Source organism: Tinamus guttatus, unplaced genomic scaffold (assembly GCF_059628265.1).
Source record: "Tinamus guttatus ecotype Peru unplaced genomic scaffold, ASM5962826v1 Tinamus_guttatus_pri_ptg000047l, whole genome shotgun sequence".
NCBI classification, from domain to species: domain Eukaryota; kingdom Metazoa; phylum Chordata; class Aves; order Tinamiformes; family Tinamidae; genus Tinamus; species Tinamus guttatus.
The window spans coordinates 1,625,846-1,646,210 of record NW_028288581.1 but is presented as its reverse complement, the minus strand read 5'-3'; the positions used below and the strand labels follow the sequence as shown (position 1 = coordinate 1,646,210).

The 20,365-nt window shown below is 39.1% G+C and overlaps 1 protein-coding gene across 1 annotated transcript in view; it reads right to left on the bottom strand.

Moving 5' to 3' along the window:
* Nucleotides 1-20,365, bottom strand: part of COL4A2 (collagen type IV alpha 2 chain) — a 130,325-nt gene that overhangs the window by 82,593 nt on the left and 27,367 nt on the right. Inside the window, exon 3 of the mRNA XM_088538579.1 lies at nt 8,062-8,142. Coding sequence (XP_088394705.1) covers nt 8,062-8,142 — 81 coding nt within the window. The remainder of the gene's footprint in view (nt 1-8,061; nt 8,143-20,365) is intronic.

Sequence of the window (20,365 nt, the reverse complement as noted above, 5' to 3'; positions counted from 1 at the left end):
GAAATTGCAGAGGTCTTTGAGACAAGCTCATGGGAGAAGTGTCTGTGTAGTTCTGACCCAGGTCAACTGGTTTTGGAGAAAAAGTACATCTGTGTGAATGCTGTGCTTTGATAACTATTTTGCTGGAGATAATGTAAGTGAATATCTGAAAGTTTTAAAAGATAAAAGTTGAAAATAAAAAGGAATAAAAAGATGGATGAATATTTTTCATCGCTTTTCAGTCTAGTACCATTCTTTTTCTCCTCTACCCTTGATTTGAAGGTGTTTTAGAAGAATTTTTCTACCAGGGCTGAAATGTGGCATATTTCTGCATATGTCAAAACAACCCCCTGTTTGTTGTATACATTTCGCATTTTTTTTTGTTTGAAACAGATTTCCAAGGAAACCTTCTGCAGACTGTTGCCAAATCTCAGATTTTGTGCAGAATGTACTTAAGCAAAGAGGATTCACTGTTTCTCTTTCATGGGAAAGTTATCTAACCTCCATCCACCAGTTCAAAAAGATCTCTGATGTTGATTAAACATGTATAAACAGAGTTAAAGAAGAAAAGGAAACATGCATATTTCACTTAAAAAAAATGTCAGGGCTAAAGTACTAAAGAACAGCAATTAGCAACTAACATGAACGACTTGCTATGTGGTTGAGTAATAGCCACTCTAGCCCAGCTAAGCAATTTTGAGTAAATACAATATTAGGTCAAAAAACAGACATTAATTTTCAGACTGACTCAAGCAAACCTGAATCCTGCCTGACTTTGGTACCTAATTCTAGAGATTAAGAGCCTACTTGCTGCTAACAGTTCATGTAATTAATCTTTAAACCCAAGGTTTAGAAGCCTATGGAACAATATCAGGAGCCTGGGGACTTATGGATGCTAGTAAGGCCTTATATGGCAGTGTTTTGAAAGGATAAATATAAATAAAAGCATATACTTAAAACCGTATCTTCAAATATGTGTATTTAAAAGGGAACTGAACCTTTGTAGCTGAGAACAGAATTTAGTTCACACTATTAAACACATTTTTGTGGTTATATACTCTTTTCCCCCTAGTCCCCTGTCTTTTACGGTCATCAGTAAGCTGCTTTCCAGTATTATCTGGAGTAGCCTGGGAAAAAAAAATAAAAAGAAATCTCAGCATACTGTACCACACTTGGTTGCTTGAGTAGTGATCCTGAGGTACAGTACTGAGATACTGAAAGCTACCTTCTTGTTAATGCATATAAAGCTTATTGGCACCTTAGGTATGCTGCATATAAATCGGCTACCTGTACAAATACTTCCCTTCTGAGGGCAGCAGCTCCCTCTCAAAGTTTTCAGGAACAGAACATACTCAATCTCAAAGTATGAAGTAATATGAAAGTTTGAAATACCTTTTTTTTTGGTACTTCATATCCATTGCAGTTTAGAATCTGACAATACTTTTGAAGGTACATGACCAAATGCATTCCCAAAGCCACCATACCTTTGCATAGCAAACAGTGGTAGACAAACAAGTCTTTTCTGTTTGTGGAAAGAGAGACCAAAAAGCGAAAGGCGGGCAAGGGCAGCAGGCTGCTGCAAGGCACATATGCTTGGTGAATTCACCGGGCTCAGTGGGGTTTCTCATAGGGATCGGTGCGTGTTTGAGTGCCTGCTGAGTGGTTTCTTGAGGATGTCTGAAGGGTGCGTGAACTGGCAAGATTGTCCCATGACCCTTACAACAGCGTGGCGCTTGTACATGCCTTGAAGTAGACATCAGCCTGTATACAGAGGCTTTGATCAGCTTGCTCTCTCCTCACAACTCCTAGGGATATCTCAGGGAGGCCAAATCTTTCCTGTTGCTACTTAGCCTAATAAGGATAGAGGAGGGAAAGAGAAAAGTAATCCTACTCACTCAGCCAAAGGAGAAGTCATAGTAATATAGGTTTCCAAGAGCTAACACATTTTAAGCTCAAGAAGCAGGTGGAAGCTGAGTGACACAGTGGGGACCGCTCTGTTTCTTGCACAGAGAGGACAAGATGTATTGCCGCTCACCCTAGATGTAGACTTTGTATGTGGAGCTGCAGGTCTTGAGAGAATGGGTTTGAGCTCCATGGGCAAGAGTGGCTGAGCTGAAGCAGCTAAGGGAAACAGGACAAGGCCTATAATGATGTTGTGGAGCAGTCGCACCTCTGTGTTACCACCGTAAGTAGCCACCAACAAGATCACTAATGTTGATTAAACAAGTATGCAGAGGCTGTTAAACTCAGGAAGGAGGATAATCAGCTTAGAAGGAGGATGGAATCTCATATTAACTCTATTTCTTCTGAGGATGCTCCTGGAGCAGAGACAGTCTTCCAGGAGTGGAAAAAAAAAAAGCAAATGATGGCAACGAGAGGTTTCATTAATTGCACACAGCCATGTTTTAACAGCTGGTAGGACTGTACAGCCTGCAGAGAGCAAAGGTTGCAGAACCCAGGAAATGTCCAGATAAGTATTTGATGGGGGTAGAATCACTTTGCAAAGTGACAAATTTCAGCTATCTACAAAAAGATAGGCAGAAAGCCTCATTAGCTGAGGCATAGACATATATATACATTTGCCACAAAAAAAAAAAAAAAAAGACTGCTGGTTAGAACTATTAGTCTTCAAACTTACAAGAAAAGGTGTCCCTCTGGATATAGTCTTGCATGCTGTACAGGATCTTGTTCCAGAGATATTAATGGGAGAACTACTCTGTAAGAGCTTCACAATACAGTTGAGCTTAATATTGTAATGGGATGATGCAGGCCAAACAAATACATCACACAAATATTTAATTTCAAGAAGGGGAACTACACAAAAATGAGACAAATAGTAAAACTTAAGAAAAGCAGTCCAAAAGGCAAGAAGCCTAAAGGAACCTGGAGGCTTTTCAAAAATACTGTATTAAAAGTCTTGGTAAACTGTGTGTTGTGTCTCAAAAAAAGAAATAAAAAAGTCCCATAAAAACCCTGCATACCTCCTTAAAAAAGCTAAAGACAACTATTGGACAGAAAAAGACCAACATTTACAAAATTGCCTAAATGAACAGGCAAGTCCATAAAACACAACAGATCATGTGCAAATGAAATCCAGAATGACTAAAAAAGAATGTGAACATCTTGCAAAAGTTCTTCAGGTTGATAGTAAAAAATTCTTTAAAAGTACACAAGAAGCTATCTAGGGAAGCAGGAGTATCACATGATAACATAGATTTAAAAGGAGCACTCAGAGTTGATAAAAGCATAGCAGAGAACAGGTCTTTAATGCTGAAACTGTTTGAATCTCAAATCAAAGCTATTCTTTGAGTCAGATTAATTTCAAGTAAATATACAGGAAGTATTAGATAAAATAGATAAGGCAGATGTTAACAAGTAATCAGGAGTGGGTGACCATCACTTGAGACTCCTGCATGAGCTCAAGTGTGAATTTGCAGAACTGCTGGTCAAGGACCGAGTAGCAATAATAAATGTGAATCTTCAGCATGCCTTTGACAAAATTTGGCATCGAAAGTTGATAAATTTCCTTCGGGGTTGCAAAGGTTTTATTTTTTTAAAAGGATTGAAGGACTGGGGAAAGGATAAGAAGAAGAAAATAAAGCTTGATGGTCACTTTTCACAATGGAGACACAACACCAGTGGACCAATGGAGCATCTCAGATATGGGTGCTGGAAATGACTTCAATGAAGATTTCCATCAGTGACCTAAAGAAAGAACTGAACAGTCAAATCTCCATGTCTGTAGATAATACTAACTTCTCTCATATCAAAATAGAGAAACTATAGAAAAAAACCTCTGCAAGATGCAGTCCATGCATTAAGACCTATATTTGTACACAAAGCATTTATAAGTTCAGACACTAGATTTCATTATAGCATAGCAAAGCAGAAGCAAAGGGAAATGATTGTAGGTGAACTGCTAATAACTTACTCCTGGCTATTGCACTAGTGAAGGCAATATAAATTTTCTGTAACTAAGTTTTAGTGAAGAAAATAGTTCATATCCCCCCTTTATGAGGACATGAAACTATCTTTTCATTTCAGTTTCTATTATTCCAGACCCTTACAAAAACAATAGCTAAATGGTTCAAGGACTGTTGGATGCTTGACTCAGACAGAAACTACAAAGTGAGATTTCAACAGAATGCATTTTCTCACTCCACAGAGATCAAAAAGATTTCTATTCACTTTCATTTTCCACAACACCTTCTAGGTTCATTATGAATTGAGGTAAAACTTCAATAGACCAAACAGTTGGTTATTGTACTGAAAGGGTTTATCATATGATTTCCTACATAAGGGCATTAATGTTTTAACAAACCATAGAGGTATATATAATCTACTCTGCCCAACATATGGTTCCCAAAGAGCTTTAAATTTTAAATTCTAAGAATTGTGATAAAAATCAATGGGAAAAAAATGGAAGTTTTTCCTTATTTTTCCCTTAGTTGCAAGCCTCAATTTTATTCAAAATATGATATTAATACAATGTCAGCGCTTCGCTCATTTCCTTTCCCTGTTTTTCAGGCACCTTAGTGCTTCTTAGGATGAGTTTTTGGCCAGCGGTGAACATGGTCAGATAATCATGAAGCTGTTCCCTGAGTCTGGCACAGGTAGCTCCAGGGGGAAGCACCTGATTAGTCACAAGGAATGTTTAGGCCTTTAAAGACTGGTTGTTAGTATCCAGCTAACAGTAAATATGCATACAGGTTTTAAGTTAGATAGCTTCCCTGCAGTTGAAAGGAACAGAGACTACAGTGTCAGGCAAAATTTGAAAGGACATGGCTCATGGAAAGAGGTTCCCTTTATTCTTTGCTCCAAAGTATAAACTTAAAATCAGCAGAGGAGGTGGTAACTTCGAGAGGATGGTGTGTGGCCTTCGAAAGACATTCCTGTGGAGAAACTCCTCCAAGCACTGGCTGGACAGTTGTTGTGAATTACCAAATGTATTTATTAACAATTTCCTGTGATTTACTGAATGTTAGAATCAGACCTAATTTCTCCATGGAAATGAGGCAGATGATGCTGTTGCCAGGTGCCTTCAGAGCTTAGGAGCAGCCCCGATGTGATGGAGCAGCTAAGAGGTTGGCTGCTGGATCCTACTTGCTGCAGCTGCACACAAAGCTGCTCCTCTCCGTGTCCCCACTGGCTTCCATCTAGCTCTGCTGAAGCCCTGGGCAGCTTCCTGAGCAAGTCCAGCCAAAAAAGGGGAGGAAAAAACGAAAGAACCATCAAGTGACACCACAATCCTTTGTGGCAGGCCTGATGGGTGCACGCACTAATTTGTGCGAGGTGCTCTTCTGTCCCTAAAAACCATTTATACGAAAAACAATTCAACCTTTCTGTGCGTACGTGCCTCACTTTATCCGTCTCAAACCAAAAGAACCACAGGATTTGCAGCTGTCGTACAGCTGGAGACCTGGCACAAATGACCAAAGTCTAGCTGAATTCTCATGGATGTAGACCGGCAGTGCCCCTAGCATGGAGTCCCCAGATGATGTCAAAGGGAAATTTTTGTAAAGAACACTTTATTTAAACAAATGCCATTGGATGAAGAAAGTAAATAAAGCAACTTTATCTAAGTGCCGTATCTTAAGAACGGAACTGAGGCAATAGCAGAAAATGAAGTAGAAATACATATAAGTAGCAAACAGCATTTTTTTTCAGATGTTTGCTACTATAATAATTTTCAGTATGGTTTAATACTCCACTGCACTTAGATCAGTCAACAGTTTCAGATACGCATTCATTTGCAGCAACCCAAAAAAGGGCTTTTGTTTGTCTGGTTTTGAGAGATCTGTTATAAGAAGAATGTAAATTTTCATAGAGCGGTAGGGCTGCTAAGTGGCTGCAGACTTCCACAGAACTACTACCTGAATTCCAGATGTCCCGTAAGTGACAGGTCTGCTCTATCTGTCACGTAGAGCCACCGAGCACGTCGGCTCTCACAACCTTCTTCAGGCATTCTTACAGGCGTAAACATGCAGTATGTCTTTTGTTCGCGTAATGAGTCACCTCAACACAGCAAATATGTGTCGTGCCAGATTATACTGAGGTTTTGTGAAAATAAATATTCCCATTGAGCATTAGCATGAGATCAGAAGCTAGGCCAAATTTAACTAGTCCCTAAAGGCCAATCTTGTTCCTAAAACCAGCTGTTTAACCGAGGTTGTGACATCTGAAGAGACCAGCAGACACAAAATATAGGCAGTGTATGCTGAGTCAGAGTGAGGTATGTAACTTCATAGAATTAAAATGTGATTTTTGAAGTGTTATACTTCAAATCACTTTCTCCAGTGCTCCTTTGAATTCTGCATAAGTAAACCACAAATAGCAAAATATAAATTCTATTTTGTATATATTTTGTAACATCCTCCTTTTCTCTTTTTTGGTGCATACTTAATGGGAACCCAGTGAGATTAGTTACTGAAGTTACTTTGCTTCTCTGACGTCAGTGAAATGGAGAGTGAGCACATAAAACCTGCCATTTCCTCCTAATCCAGATTCTAAGCAAATCAAAGGGTGTTTCTGTACACTGACACCAGACTGATTCTCTACTTAGATAATTTAACATTTTCAGCTTTTCTAACCTACGCCTTTACTTTTGTTTGGCTGCCTCCTCTCTTGCACACTTAGCAACTTGTTAAATAAAGCTCATTCAGCCATTAAGGAAAATGAAAAATACTTTAGTTACGAAATTGGTAGTGTTTCAACAGACCTCCTTTCACCAACTGTAGAGTAGAACAAGTATATCCACGCCTTGCTCTTAGAAAAACATCAACAAAAAAGACTCCGAAAAAAGACATTACCAATACCAGACTTCAACTCATTTCATATAGCAACATTTTTTTTTGTCTTTCAGTGCCCTTGGAGAGATGTGGCAGGAGACACTTGCTAATCTTAATGTGTTAAATGGCTATGGTAAGGCAATAGCAGCAGGAGAGAGACCAACTGGAAACTGAGTCTCAGCGGAGGGTTTGTTTGTCTTATTTTCAGTGGTTTGCCATTAAGCTATCGTAATGAAAACCAGACTACGAGCAGATCGTGGTCAGGGGATGGGAGTATATAACCATTACAGTGCTCATGGCATGGCAGCCCAGGGATCATCTGACTTCCACAGAGACCTCAAGATTTATGCTGTAAACAAGAGTGTTCCCTGCCTCCCACCTACACTGTGCCTGTCCTTCCACCTCTTCTTCCACTCAGACGTGGAGTCAAGCTTGAGGAATGTGAGGGGAACCGGACCTGGCAGTGCACAGTGTGCAAGGAAGGCAGAGAACTAAACAAGCTTACAAGGGCTGTGATAGCAGAAAGAGCATATGACCTGCTGCATCTCTCTCCTGACCTATTCTTAGATGGGTGGATGGGAAAGGCTGAATCATCGTCTCAGCTGCAGAAGCCCAAATGGTACAGAAGGAGCCTGCCAGCTTTAAACCATATAGCATAGGGACTGGCCTACTGCTGGGAGCTCTTCATGGCAGGTGGCTATTCCCTTCCACTCCACCTCCCTTCCTCTGCCTCATCTCCCACTATTCCCCAAAACTGAAAAAAAAAGAGTAACAGCAACAGCAAGAACCTAACACCACAAAGTCACAAGTGTTTCCCTGCCAGTGGGGATTTCAAGGTTTGTAGGCCTGGTTCCCGCTTGCTTTAATGCATATCACAAGTATCAGATATCTTTTATTGGATACTATTTCTTTAGAAATATTTCAGGAAGGTTACTGAGCGATTCTGTTTGTATTTATTTATCATTGTCACACATCCAGGCACGCTCTAGCATATAATATGGCAGGATGCTTGTTGCTAGAATTCTGGTCTAATCTGCTCGTTATGGCTGAGCTTCCTTGGCTGGAAACTTCGAAAGAAAAATTTTCTACACTTTGCAACAAAGTATTTATTCAAATCAAAAAGTGCTTTAATCGTCAATCTGCTTCTGCAAATACACAAGAGTAAGATGAAATAGCAGAACTTTTTTCCTAAAAGAGAATAATTATTTTAATATTCCCTATCTCTGACACAAGCCGCAAATGGTACTGAACTGGTACTATGAAGATCATTTGAAAAGGAAAAAATGTTACTTACACGGCCTCCCTTTTCAGGGAAACACTGACATCCTCCACTGCAGTCTCTTCCTCCACATGGTCCTGTGTAAGTCTTTCCACCCTGCAAACCAGAAGATACATAAAAAGAAAGTTAAATGATATCAATTACAATATCTGGCACAACTCAGTAAGCGCTGATTCCCAAACTCCCTGGGAATTTTCTCAAGCAAAGATTTGGATCAGGTCAAAGACTTCCAGGTGAAACATCTTTAAGTCATGCTTGGAAGCAGCACTGAGTGTCTTTCCAGTTTTTGGAGATCATTATCAAGAAATATAATGTTACTATATTAATTTCCCTCCACAGTTTCAAAATTTTGCACCTTCATGTTGAGCTATGTGTCTCACACATCATTTTGACACATGCAACAGATATCCCTATCACAGACGCTCAGCTGCTTGGATTCTTCAGGGACACAGTCTAAGTCCTGTGTCACCATGCAGTGCATCCTTCTATGCATGCTCTACATTGTTGCTATATTTTAAAGTATGGGAGAACATAAAGGAAGTCTTGTGTATCAAGTTCAAAATCATGAGCCAAACTCCTCCCCTTTCTTAGCTGAATATCCTGTAGGCATCTACAACTTGCTACCAAATACTCTGACCTAGATTTCAGACCTAGATTACATAGGCGACTGCCATTTCCAGAACTACCTTGGCCTGGACTGCAGGAGTATGAATACAAAATATGCCACATTCTGTATAAAATCTCAGATGGTCTTGAACAGGCAAACTCAAGATATGTCTAACACACACCAACAGCACAATATATAGCAGCCACTGTCACTTTTGTTCAGAAACCTGACCAGAAAAGAAGATGCTGTGCATGCTATGGTATAGCTTTTGTAACTCAACTGCTGTGATGCTATGGTATAGCTTTTGTAACTCAGTTGAGTAACAAGGAACACAGTGAAGGCCGGGCTGTGGTCCAACTAAACTCAGGGGGTTTGAAAAGAGTACTCTTAATAAATAAACTGAAAAAAGGAGGAAGAAAGAAGGGGAGATTCCTCACCATTATTTCTGAACCTGTTTTGCAAATAATTAACAGATGCACAGGAAAAGGAAAGAAAGGACTGACATCCAGTGGAAGTGAAGCCTGCAGGAAGGATGTCTTGGAGCTCCTCACTCAGGACTGCTGCTGATTTTCATGTGTACCACCCCTGATGTAAAACCAAAACTACTGCTACAAGCAAGAATCAGAAGAAAGGTGCCCTAACACAAGGGTACAGAGTCATGCTCCATTCAGCTTGCTCCACTCCTAGCCTGGGGAACCGTTTGTTGCACCATGGCAGGGACCAGTGACTCCTTCCCTCTCCCTGCTTGAGCATGTTACCTCTTGAAAGGTGAGGGACTTGGGTTTAAAAAAAGCCTTTAAATCAAAGTGTGTATGAGCAGAGCAGCAGGCTCTGAACTGCTTTGCTGTTGTCTGAACAGGCAGTCGTGCCATCACCTCCCCTTACTGCATTAGCCCTCTAACAATGAGCGCTTGACCTCTGCCTCACCTCCAACTCAGGGACCTAAAATGCAGCGAGGACCCTGCACTGCCCTGTTCAGCACTCTTCATGGGCTAGCTCTCAGCAATCACATCTGAGGTATCCAGGTCTCCCTTTACACTGTTGGGAACCTGAAAACACTGATCCAGACTTTGCAGTTGATTTTTTTTCAGTGATTTTTTTGAGATTTTTGGAGTGAAACTTTTTCATTGGGTGAGCTGAAGGAACAAAAGGTATGAATCAGGTAACTAACATACATTGCCCAAGTCCTCCTTTGGATTCATTATGTTTGCACAATGGGTTTTTGATATATTATGGCAGGACCACAGAACTGAACCTATGCCCCAGCTATTTAGAAGTTAGATGTTTGATTCTGAAAATTATCTCATGGACATAATAGCAGTCTGTATCTTTCTATGAACTCTACTTCAAGTATTTTTTAAGCTAGTATTTATACAAAATACTCAGGCAAGACCATTCTGTGAAATCTATCAACTTGATCAGGTCTGTCATTTTCCTCTGCAGGACTAAGGTCTTTGCTAAGGAGTAAGGTACTACAGAACGCAGCCATTAATAGAAATTCCTTATAAACTTTTAAAGAGTTGTTCTGGATGGAGCTGTAAATAACAATATGTCCTGTCCTAACAGTAACAGACCACAGATGAAATAATTTAATCGTGTGGGTTTTCAATTATGCCTAAAGCGAAACTAATAAAGAGAACAATAAGAAGTTTGTTTCTTTCTTAATTAGCCGAGTGACTCTAAATTTGGTAAACTGTTGCTACAGAGAAAATAGAGTATGAATCAGAGCTATGGCAAGATATTTGTGCACTTGTAAAAAAAAAAAAAGAGAGGCTGCTGATACTAATTTAGCCTGGAAGAAGTTCAAGGTCTGTTGTTTGTGTACTAGCCATCATCCAACATTTTAATTTGCATATTGTAACAACACCAGCAGCTAATGTGGGGACACAATTGGTTTTCTTTCCACAAATTTAGGATGCTTTTCCTTTTCTCATTGTATGTCCTTTTATGCACATAGATTCCTCAGTTAAGGAAAAGGAGAATTAGCAAGACTTCTCCAAAGGTAGGTACCAAGAAAACATTTGAGATGAGTGTTAATAAGCCTGGTCTGGATTATACTTGGGCTCCCCTTCTAGCGCCTTCTGATTTTGTCTTCTTCACTTTTTGACTCCTCTGTGAGAGGACTCTGGAAGCCTTTAGTCACATGTAACATTTTCTATTTAATCATCTATGCATGTTTACAATTTCTTGACAGCAGATAATTGCACCATCATTTAATTTGACATTATGGGGAAGTTACAGTATAAAACATTATAGTTTAGAACTTTTGAAAGGTTAATAAACAATTTTGTTAAAGATTCTTGTAAAATTGATAAAAAAATGATGTGTGTGCACACACAATTCACATGAAATCTAATGAGAACAAAATTAGCAATAATTAGAATTCAAAAAGTCCAGTTAAAGATACAGAGATGGACAATGTAGTGTTAAAATACCACTAAAGTATTTATTTCTTGAGGAAAAAAACATTTCTGGGAATATAACACCAATGGTGACATCCAGATGTTGACGTCTTGATCTGAAACAGGTGCCTGGACTACCCTTCTAGTCTGTGGGAAAAACAGGCAATTCTAGGACAAAATTGACCCATCCTGATTTTGGCATCTACACTGACCACTGTGTTAGTCCCAGGAAATACTTAATGCTCTCTGTTAAGCTTAATAGTGTGCAAAGGTGACTAACTTAAACAGAGATGCCTACACTGTAGAAACCTAAAGACAGGGAGATGGATCTCCTAATGTGGCCAGCACAGAGTTAGATTTTGAAAATGGTGTTTGCAACAAAATGGCATTCTAGACTAGACTGGAAGGATGACAGCTTTCTCAGATCCGAGGTTATCTATTGACTAAATACTCAAATCCAGATCTTGCTAATTTTTGTGTGATCCAAAATTCTGGTAATCATTAACAAGTCCAGAGTCTAGGCAGACTCTAGAAATGGGATTTAGATGATCTAATTTAAGGTATCTCTGATATAGAAATCTACAGCACAGCATCTGCCCTGCTGTTACGAACAGCACAGGGAATTTAATCAGAACTATTTTGGACATTTGAGATAAACCATATCCAAGAAGGGTCAGTTTTCCTGGCACAGATTATAAAGTAGCCTGGAATAGGTAGTTTAGCTGTATGTGTCTATACTGCAGATGTCTATTTCAGGTGAGATGAAGCCCACACTAAGGGTCTTAATCTGAATGCCCCTGAGTAAGAAGAAGCTGGGAACATCTTCCTTCTGATGGGAACAAGGAGTTTGATGAAAACCATTGAAACGTGGAGATAAAATGTGGGCATAAAACAGGTTATATTGTTGCACTGGTATGCAATTACATGAGAATCTGCCCAATTAAAACTAGGTAGGAGAATTAAGGCTAAAGCATGATAATTCTGTTCAAAAATCCATCTAATGTAGATGAAATACAACCAGCATGGTCAGAAAGCCATATTGGGATACAAGACTGTCTCACCTAGACAGCTATCAGTAGTATAATGCTGGTCCAAAATTCCCTAAGTAACAGCATCAGAAACACCAACTTTGAGTATGATTGTAACAAAATTGGGACCAATAAGGAAGAAGTAGGCTTATTTGTTCTGAATGGAGTAAAACAAACACACAGATGGCATAATGGTGGGCTCAGGAAAAGAAAAAATGGGGAAAAGTTAAAAATTATTATTAAACAAGAAAAAAAGGTTAAGAAAAAAAGAAAGCGGAATTTTCAGATTTTAGGAGTGTGGATGCCTACAAGCAGCAGTGGCACTGACCTTCAGGTCCAAGAGCCCAGGGCACCCCTTGGATGCCCATGGGATTCTCCATCACACCTGTGCCTGAAAGACTTAGCATAAGAGGGCGAGCTAAGAAGGGATAAACTTGTCAGAAAGGACATACACTTGTATCCAAACACTTATTGCAAGAAGACAGACAATAGAAGTACAACTTAACAGTGTTCATGTGTTGTAAGATTTCCTTAAAGTAATGTAATAGTACAATAATACTAATATTAATAACAAGCTCTTCCAGTACCCTGGCAGGGTTTTTATTTTTATTTTTTCTTTTCTGTCCATGCACACATGTCTGTGCCATCCTGGCCACCTGGGTTCCTGCTGAATTACTGTGGGATCTAAAAACAAGGCAGAGTAACTTCCCAGCGTCTGGGGACAATTGCTAAATAGAAAGTACTAAATATAAAGGCTTGGAAATAGATCCCTGGCCATGGGGTCAAGCAGCACAGACTATCTTTATGGGCACACTCTTTGGAATTGGCCTTCTCTAAAGCAGATTTATCTTGCAGAGACCAAGGTAGAGCACTCCAAAACAGATGAAGAACAGGAATTCACTGTCTTCCCTCTTACAGTTAGCAATTCAGACAGATCCACAGGGGCCTGTACTACCATGTCTAGCTTACAGACACTCACCTACCGCCAAATGTGCTCTCCCCTATTTTTAAAACACAACTGGGAAGATGATGGGGTGGAGGAGTTTGTAGAGCAGCTTTCCTCTGCACCATTCATTGCCCATAACAGTTCTGTAGCTAGTGGGAGACTGAATTTCAGTTCTGACTGAGGAAATCAAACTAGCACCTACCCGTGGGAGTACTCAAACTAGCAAGCCATGAACTAAGCTGCAATGGATGGTAAAGAGGGAATAAGGAAAGAAATAAATGGAAGGGAGAAGAGAGAATTTTCCAACTCTCCCTTTAATAATGGTGGGTCACTGTGCTGAAATGAATATAAGATTCATGGTTCAAGCGACCTGAACACAAGCAAGAGAAAACATACAGGTGCTAGCTATGTATGTAAAGCTTGCATATTTGCTTGGTAAAAAAACACATTCTATGTTTTTTTTAATGCATGTGAAATAGTAAGCATAAATGGTAGGTGTCCCAATACTAAACGGTAGGTGTACCAATACAAGAAACCTTTTTCACTCTCTCGACTTCTCACAAAATTTTTGTCCCAAAACAATAGCACTTATGCTAGTACATCCTCAGCCAACAAAAGACACTTTCTCTTTAGAGAATCACAAAGGATTCTAGTTTTGACTTAAATATAATTTCTTTCAGTCAAACTCTTAAAAAAATACCAAAACATTTCCTCAGGTCTCTTTGCACTTAGCTACATATTAATGATTTATTTACTACTAATCTTAATCACATTTATGTAATTGCTGTCCTTCAAGTACTTCTACTCTTGTGGCTGGTATTCTGACAAAGAGCAAAAGTGACCAGGGGACAGACCTCAAAGGAAAGTTCTATGAGTGCATAAAATCCAGGAAATATACCATTTCCTGACACATTGATCAAAAAGAAAGGGAAAGAAAAAGGAAATTGTAATATTGCAAAATATTGCAACCTGGAATCACACATTTGCTTTGGTACAGTTTTCTACATCACGATTGCGTGTTAACTTCCATTTTGAACACAGCCTGATTCTACTCTTTTCCCCAGTCTCTGCGGCTCCTCCAAGGTTTCCTACCTGAGCCTGCAGGAGGGCTGGGATGGCAGTGGGAAGCTGCTCGGGGTGCCGGCACGTTGCACGCCTCCGCAGCAGGTGGCATGTGCAGATGCTTCATACGGGCTCCTAGTGGAAACCCAAGCAGGGATTCCACAGGTGCCCTTGAGGCCGCGCGCACTCCGGCTCCCGGAAGACGCCTGTACTGCCACCGGGAATCCATTTTTCCATGTTTGACATTCAGTTGTCAGACCTCACATTAATTTCGAATTTGATCTATAAAAGCTCGATTTATAAGCATTTAATTTTCCGCTTGCTTTCAAACAGAGGAGCAAAACTAAAATACGATGATGTTTGGTTATTCCTGTTGTGGAGATATCAGACAGATAGGAACCTCGTTGGTTGCAACAGTAAAAGCACAGTTGGATTTGCTCAAACCCAGCCTTTTAGTGCTTAAAGAGAGGAAAACATTTGTTGCCTGGATGCCAAACTTATTTCTCTAGAAACATCTATAAACAATCATTCAAAACAAGTACAGAGAATGCTGTCTGTGGCCAGGATTAACCAGCATTAAACCTAGTCTGGAAAACGCTCTGAACTCATAGAATTACAGTGCCAAAGAAGTAACAAGTCATCTGATGCTGACTGCTTGTAATCCAGTAGCTCCCCGTATACCGGACAGTAAGACCACTGTGAAGGCCCTAATTGGCGGGGGAAAGGGAGATATAAATTGGCACATTCAGAGACGAAGGAAAAGATGTGGGTGTGGAAGCTCCCTCCAACTGTTCTGAGAATTATTTAACTAAGAAATAATTCTTTCTTTCATAGTTGAGTGGAAGCCAGAATCTCTTCTAGACTGGATGCATGGCAATTGGAATAATTTACTGCATTACTTCAGTATCATATGAATGTTTACACTTCCCACCAGAAGTAGGGGGAGCAAAGTATTTACATGTCCTTCAATGAGAAAAGGCTTGTAGGAGGAGGCCAGTCCCAGGATAAAGACACCAAGACAGTGCCACCAGCCATGCTCACAACTGCCCAATTCAGTCTTCACAGTGTAATGGAAATAGCAGGATTTGTGGCAAATACTACGCTTTATGGATTTGTGCAGAGCTGCAGATGCTATTTCTCCCTTACTGTGGAGCATGGTGAGAAAGCTGGAGAGCAAGAAAACATGAAGTCTGTAATGCTGAAAAGTCCTGAAAAGCAGCAAAGTTGCCTTTTCAAATACGTCTCAGGAACAATGTCAAGGGCAGCAATGGGAAACATGAACCTGTTCCTCCTACAAATGAAGCTATGAAAGACTTTCCTCTTATGGACCAGCTTGTGGCTCTTGATTATATGAACCTTCTGGCAAGTGGCCTTGATTTGGAGACTGGGTAGTTTCATTTCGAAGTGAAACTTAACAGCTCCACAAGTTCACTCTATTTGGGGCACTATTTACCATCCCCTTTCCAAATTATAACTCTCTCTTGTCCTAGTTTTCAGGCTGTGCTCAGTAACAACTGCAGATGCCAGACATACAACAGTGTGAAGTTACCCTTCACATTTTCATAAAAGCATTTTTATTTTCATGGCTTTCCTCCCAAACACATATTTACCCAGGAAACCAGATGGAATCCAGAAGGAGCTGCTGCAATATAGTAGACATTAAAAAGCAAGCAAGGTGTTTAAGAGGCTCAATCACAGAGTAAAACTTAAAAGCTGCCTAAATATACGGCACAGATACTGGAATAACTGTCCAGGGGTCTTGCCCACGTGGCCAGCATGGGGTGGTTTGCAAACTGTGCACTTCCCAGCAGGTGGCATGTGCCATGAGGCAGTTTTCTGCCAAGAAGGAAGTGAACTGGGGTCTGGGATTTTACAGTACAGACACACTAGATTCAGCTGCATTTTCATGGATTATTCTTCACAGAGATAATTACATGTTACCCTATGAAAGGCATATGAGACACAAAAAAACAGTTAAAGCACTGTAAAATGTCAAACAATAAAAACGGTAACCATTATATAAATATTCATAACTGCTCTTTATTTCAGAATAATCTGCAATGCTATGTAAAACTGCAATCTCAAGATCTATTTGAGGAGAGTTAAGCTACAGAAAGCTTTTCCTAGAATAAAATTGCAGCCAGAGAAGGAAGAATAAAGTACTTTGTGACTCCTGTATTTAAGATGTTGGTGATTTTGTTGCCTAAAGGAATGACAATACCTGCCTGAACGATCAGCTAAGGCTTGAGCATGTGTTAGCAAGAGGGAGATGATGTTGCTGCTAACTAAACTCTGGAGAAGTGTGCTGCCATAGCTGAAGATATCTGCAATACTTCTGACAAAGGGGTTTCAATTGGCATTCAAGGCCTAGGGCTTTTACAGAAGAGCAATAGAAGTGTTACTCCTATGAGCACTCCGTTTTCTATTTCACCAGCTTAGGAATCCTATCTAGTCACAGGAAAAGAAAAAAAAAAAAAAAAGAGAGGTATCAGTCTAGTAAGAATTTGAAGCTGGAAATATATTGATAAGGTAAGCAAAATAAGGTATGCAAATTATTAGTTATTATTAATAACTGTTATTAATTAAGGTAAGCTAATACCCTATGGCTTCCTTGATTCTAATGAGAGCTCAGACACTTTGTGAACATGTAGATGCCTAAATTTAGGTGACTTAATTCTCCCTCTGCACAACGAGTCAGCTGATATTTACAGTCAAATCTCAGAAAAAAAAAAAAAAAAAACACTGAAGCAGCTGAAGGAAAATCTGGACTGCTAAATTGTGATTTGTTTTGATACCTTTTTGAACTTGATTCCAAGTTGGAAAATGCATACTTTTGGAGATGCATAGTATTTTAGTGTTTTATCTTTTCTTATAAGACAACTGATTCTCATCTGCCGTACAGCATGGCATTCCTCATCTGTCAGTGTGGTGATTTTTAGAGTAAGAGCACTGGGATTCTTAATAAGAAACCTGTTTCCCAGCTTATCATTCCTAGCTGAATCTGGTTAGGATTTTTTCTTACAAACAGCGCTACAGGAGTGTAGTATAGTCAACAACAGATGTGTTTCTTAATTGTGATGACCAAGAAAGCTCTCTAGCATGGCAAAGCCACACTATTTACTTGTGTCTTGAGGGAATCTGTGAATACAAGCTGTACTAGAAGGGACAGTTTGTTTTCTCCTTTGATTTTTATTCTACTAGAAAGCTTAAAAAATAAGCAAGCCACTACGCAATTTGTATTTGATTTGCACAAGTGTAAATGCCTATGTAAGGCACAAACTGGTGGACAGAATAACCACCTGGTATGTTCAATTATATTGCACACTGGATCAAAAGTATTTTCCTAATAGCAATGAAAGTAAAGAAACTGTCAGACATTAATAGGAATTTGGCCTTTGTCCAATATTTTGTATTACTGAAATGAAATCTTTCTCATCCCCAAGTACAGAAAGTCATTTGTTCACATATTAGTAGCACAATAATGAAATACAGAATCCACTTATTAAAGTAGCAATTTCTATATTTAACTACTTTTAGTTTCCGAAGTCTAGTCATTTTCAAGTTCTGGCAAGACATCCAAATAATGATATCATTTGCTTCAAACAATAGAAAGTCTGGATCCTAGTCTATATATGGAGATTTTTTTTTAGTCTATTTATAAACCACACCAGTTATTTGACCTGTCTAGTTTATTCACCTACGTAAATTGGCAAACTCAGGAAACTTACTTAAAAACATACAAGTCTTAGTGATTGGGAAGTTGTTAAATTGTATTTCACATGTGTATCCAATAATTTTAAAACTCATTTGTACCTATTACAAACCTAGAACAAACAAACCTGCCAATGTCGAAAGATTTTCGCTTTTGAACAAGCAGCAATGCAATTGCATTAGGTCTGCTCAAGAGTTAGAAACTGATATAAAACAGCTGTACAGCTGTTTTCATGGCTGTATCTTCTGTATTTGTTCAGCACAGTGAAATGGTGCCAGGTTTTCCCAAAATGTAAGCATAGCCACTGAGGTTTTATTCCAGTTTCCTGGTTTCTGTAATTACTTAAAAATGCCTGTTTGTGTGTGAACTGTGTTTATGTATTTAGTTAGTTAGCTTGTTTTCCTCTGAAGAATAGTTGTGTAGAGCCACAACCTGCTGACCTGCTTCTTACGTACTTGGAGATCCTGGGAGGTTTTTTTTCTCTTGAGAGGGGGAAGTCAGTGACAATTTTTTTTTTTTAAAACCGGCTGTGCCTGCAAAATCAGACAGCTGAAAGACAGAGCGTTGGGGTTGGAGTCCTTCTTGCAGAATTATTTACTAAATTGCAATTAGATATATACAACAAGAACTGGAACTACGAACCATCCCGGAGAGCATATTTTGAAAGGAATGGGGTTGCACAGGTTTATCACTGACGGCTCAGACTGATTCACTTATTGCCATATATTGATAAAAGCAGTGATTTATCTGTGATTTATTAATACATAACAATGGGGAAGTGTCTAGCCCAATATAACCCTTACAGTTCTGACTAAGTTTTCAGAGTTGGCTGTTAGACAAATCACAGTACTCAAAATACTAAACGTGGAAATTTGCTACGCAACGCAACTTGTCATAACTGCTTCACAGAACAGGATTGGTATTTCCTTAAAAGTAAGAAGAATGGATAAGATATTTGCAAACTGCCAAAATAACTGCATTTGAGGGTGGGTTTATTGCTACATGCTTGGTCAGATGCAACACCCACCATTTCCTTTCTATTTGAAAAAATAAAAAGACCATGAGAACTGGCTTTCTTACTGACCTATTTCATTTTCAGTTCAGATTCCAAAACATAATCTCCTCCCTGAATCTTTTACTTTCTGCTCTGAGTGGATCAGATAACCTATTCAGGTCATTGAATATCAGGAATTTAGTCACTTGTGTTCTCCATATCTATTTCATCATTTTGAACTGGAAAAAGTCAGCAGGATGTGGTTGCAAAATAGCAAAACATATAGCTGTAAATAAATATTTTTGGAATGTATCCAAAATCCAAATATCTGTTGGAGTGGTTACTGTGAATTTCTACTGTTGAGACATTTCTTTTCGGTAAAGGTTTGGGTGGACCAGTGTATATATGCTACAGGATTTAACATACCAGAACATGCAGAACCCACAGCAAATTTTGCTTTTTGTGATGGGCTCAAACCAAATGATTTTTTTTCTTAAAATACAGGAAAAGGCCCCAATAAAAATATCTCATCCTTTTAATATAAAAATTGGTAGTCAGATATAAATATAATTCTCACCCATTTACTTCTAATTTGCAATATGTCCTAATGAATTTTTGCAAAGTGAAAAGAATTGATCTGGAATGCATGCCTGAATTTTTTTTTAAAATTTTCAAATGAGATATCTCAATATGTACCCAAACACCTGAAAAAAACTAACAGTGGAAGTAGCACTACTCCTATTCATAGAAAATGCCTGTTATTTATCAATTTCCACTTCTACCAAAATGCTGTTTTAGTTACTTCCCTATTCTGAAGACAATATTGACAGTTCAATGTAATGCTCATTTTATTTTGTGTATTTGTGATCAGCTGATGCCAAAATCTGAAATCTGGAATGGATAAATTAAGTTCTCCTTGATATTGAAATAAATAGCAGAGAACTTTTCTTCAGATTTCGAACCTGCTTCAGTCGAGCAGCTGACCTGATTTCTGCAATACTGCAGAACTGATTTCCTTGCACTTTCCCAGAGTCACACGATGACTCACTGTTTCAGCCTGGTCTAGGACCCAAGACCTTTCTGCCTTCCACTCCATCACTCTAACCAACAGACAAACACTGTCTGCATTGCTGCAGGCAACTCTTGTGGCTCAGTCTCCACACCAAAAAAGCTCTTACCGCAGTACAAACAACTAACATACTGGGATTATAAACAACCAAATATTGAACTCCTTTAAACTGACTGAAGTGGTGTCATCTGGCCTATCTTTCATATCTTTTTTCATTATATGCTTGTCTTTGCAAACATATCTACAAAATCCAGGAACGTTCATGTCTTGGCCTGGAATCAGACAAGAATAAGCCAAGAAATACACCTGTACTTCATTAAAACATAAATGAGATTGGCTTGACTTTTAAAACAGATAGGAGGGACCCTTCAGCACTCACAAAGTTCAGAAGTCTTAGTGACATGTAAGCAATGCTTTACTTAGAACACATTTCCTGTGCAAACTGTAAGCCCCACATAATTCAGACGGAATAATTTTGAATTAAAAATCCAGAGGAGGG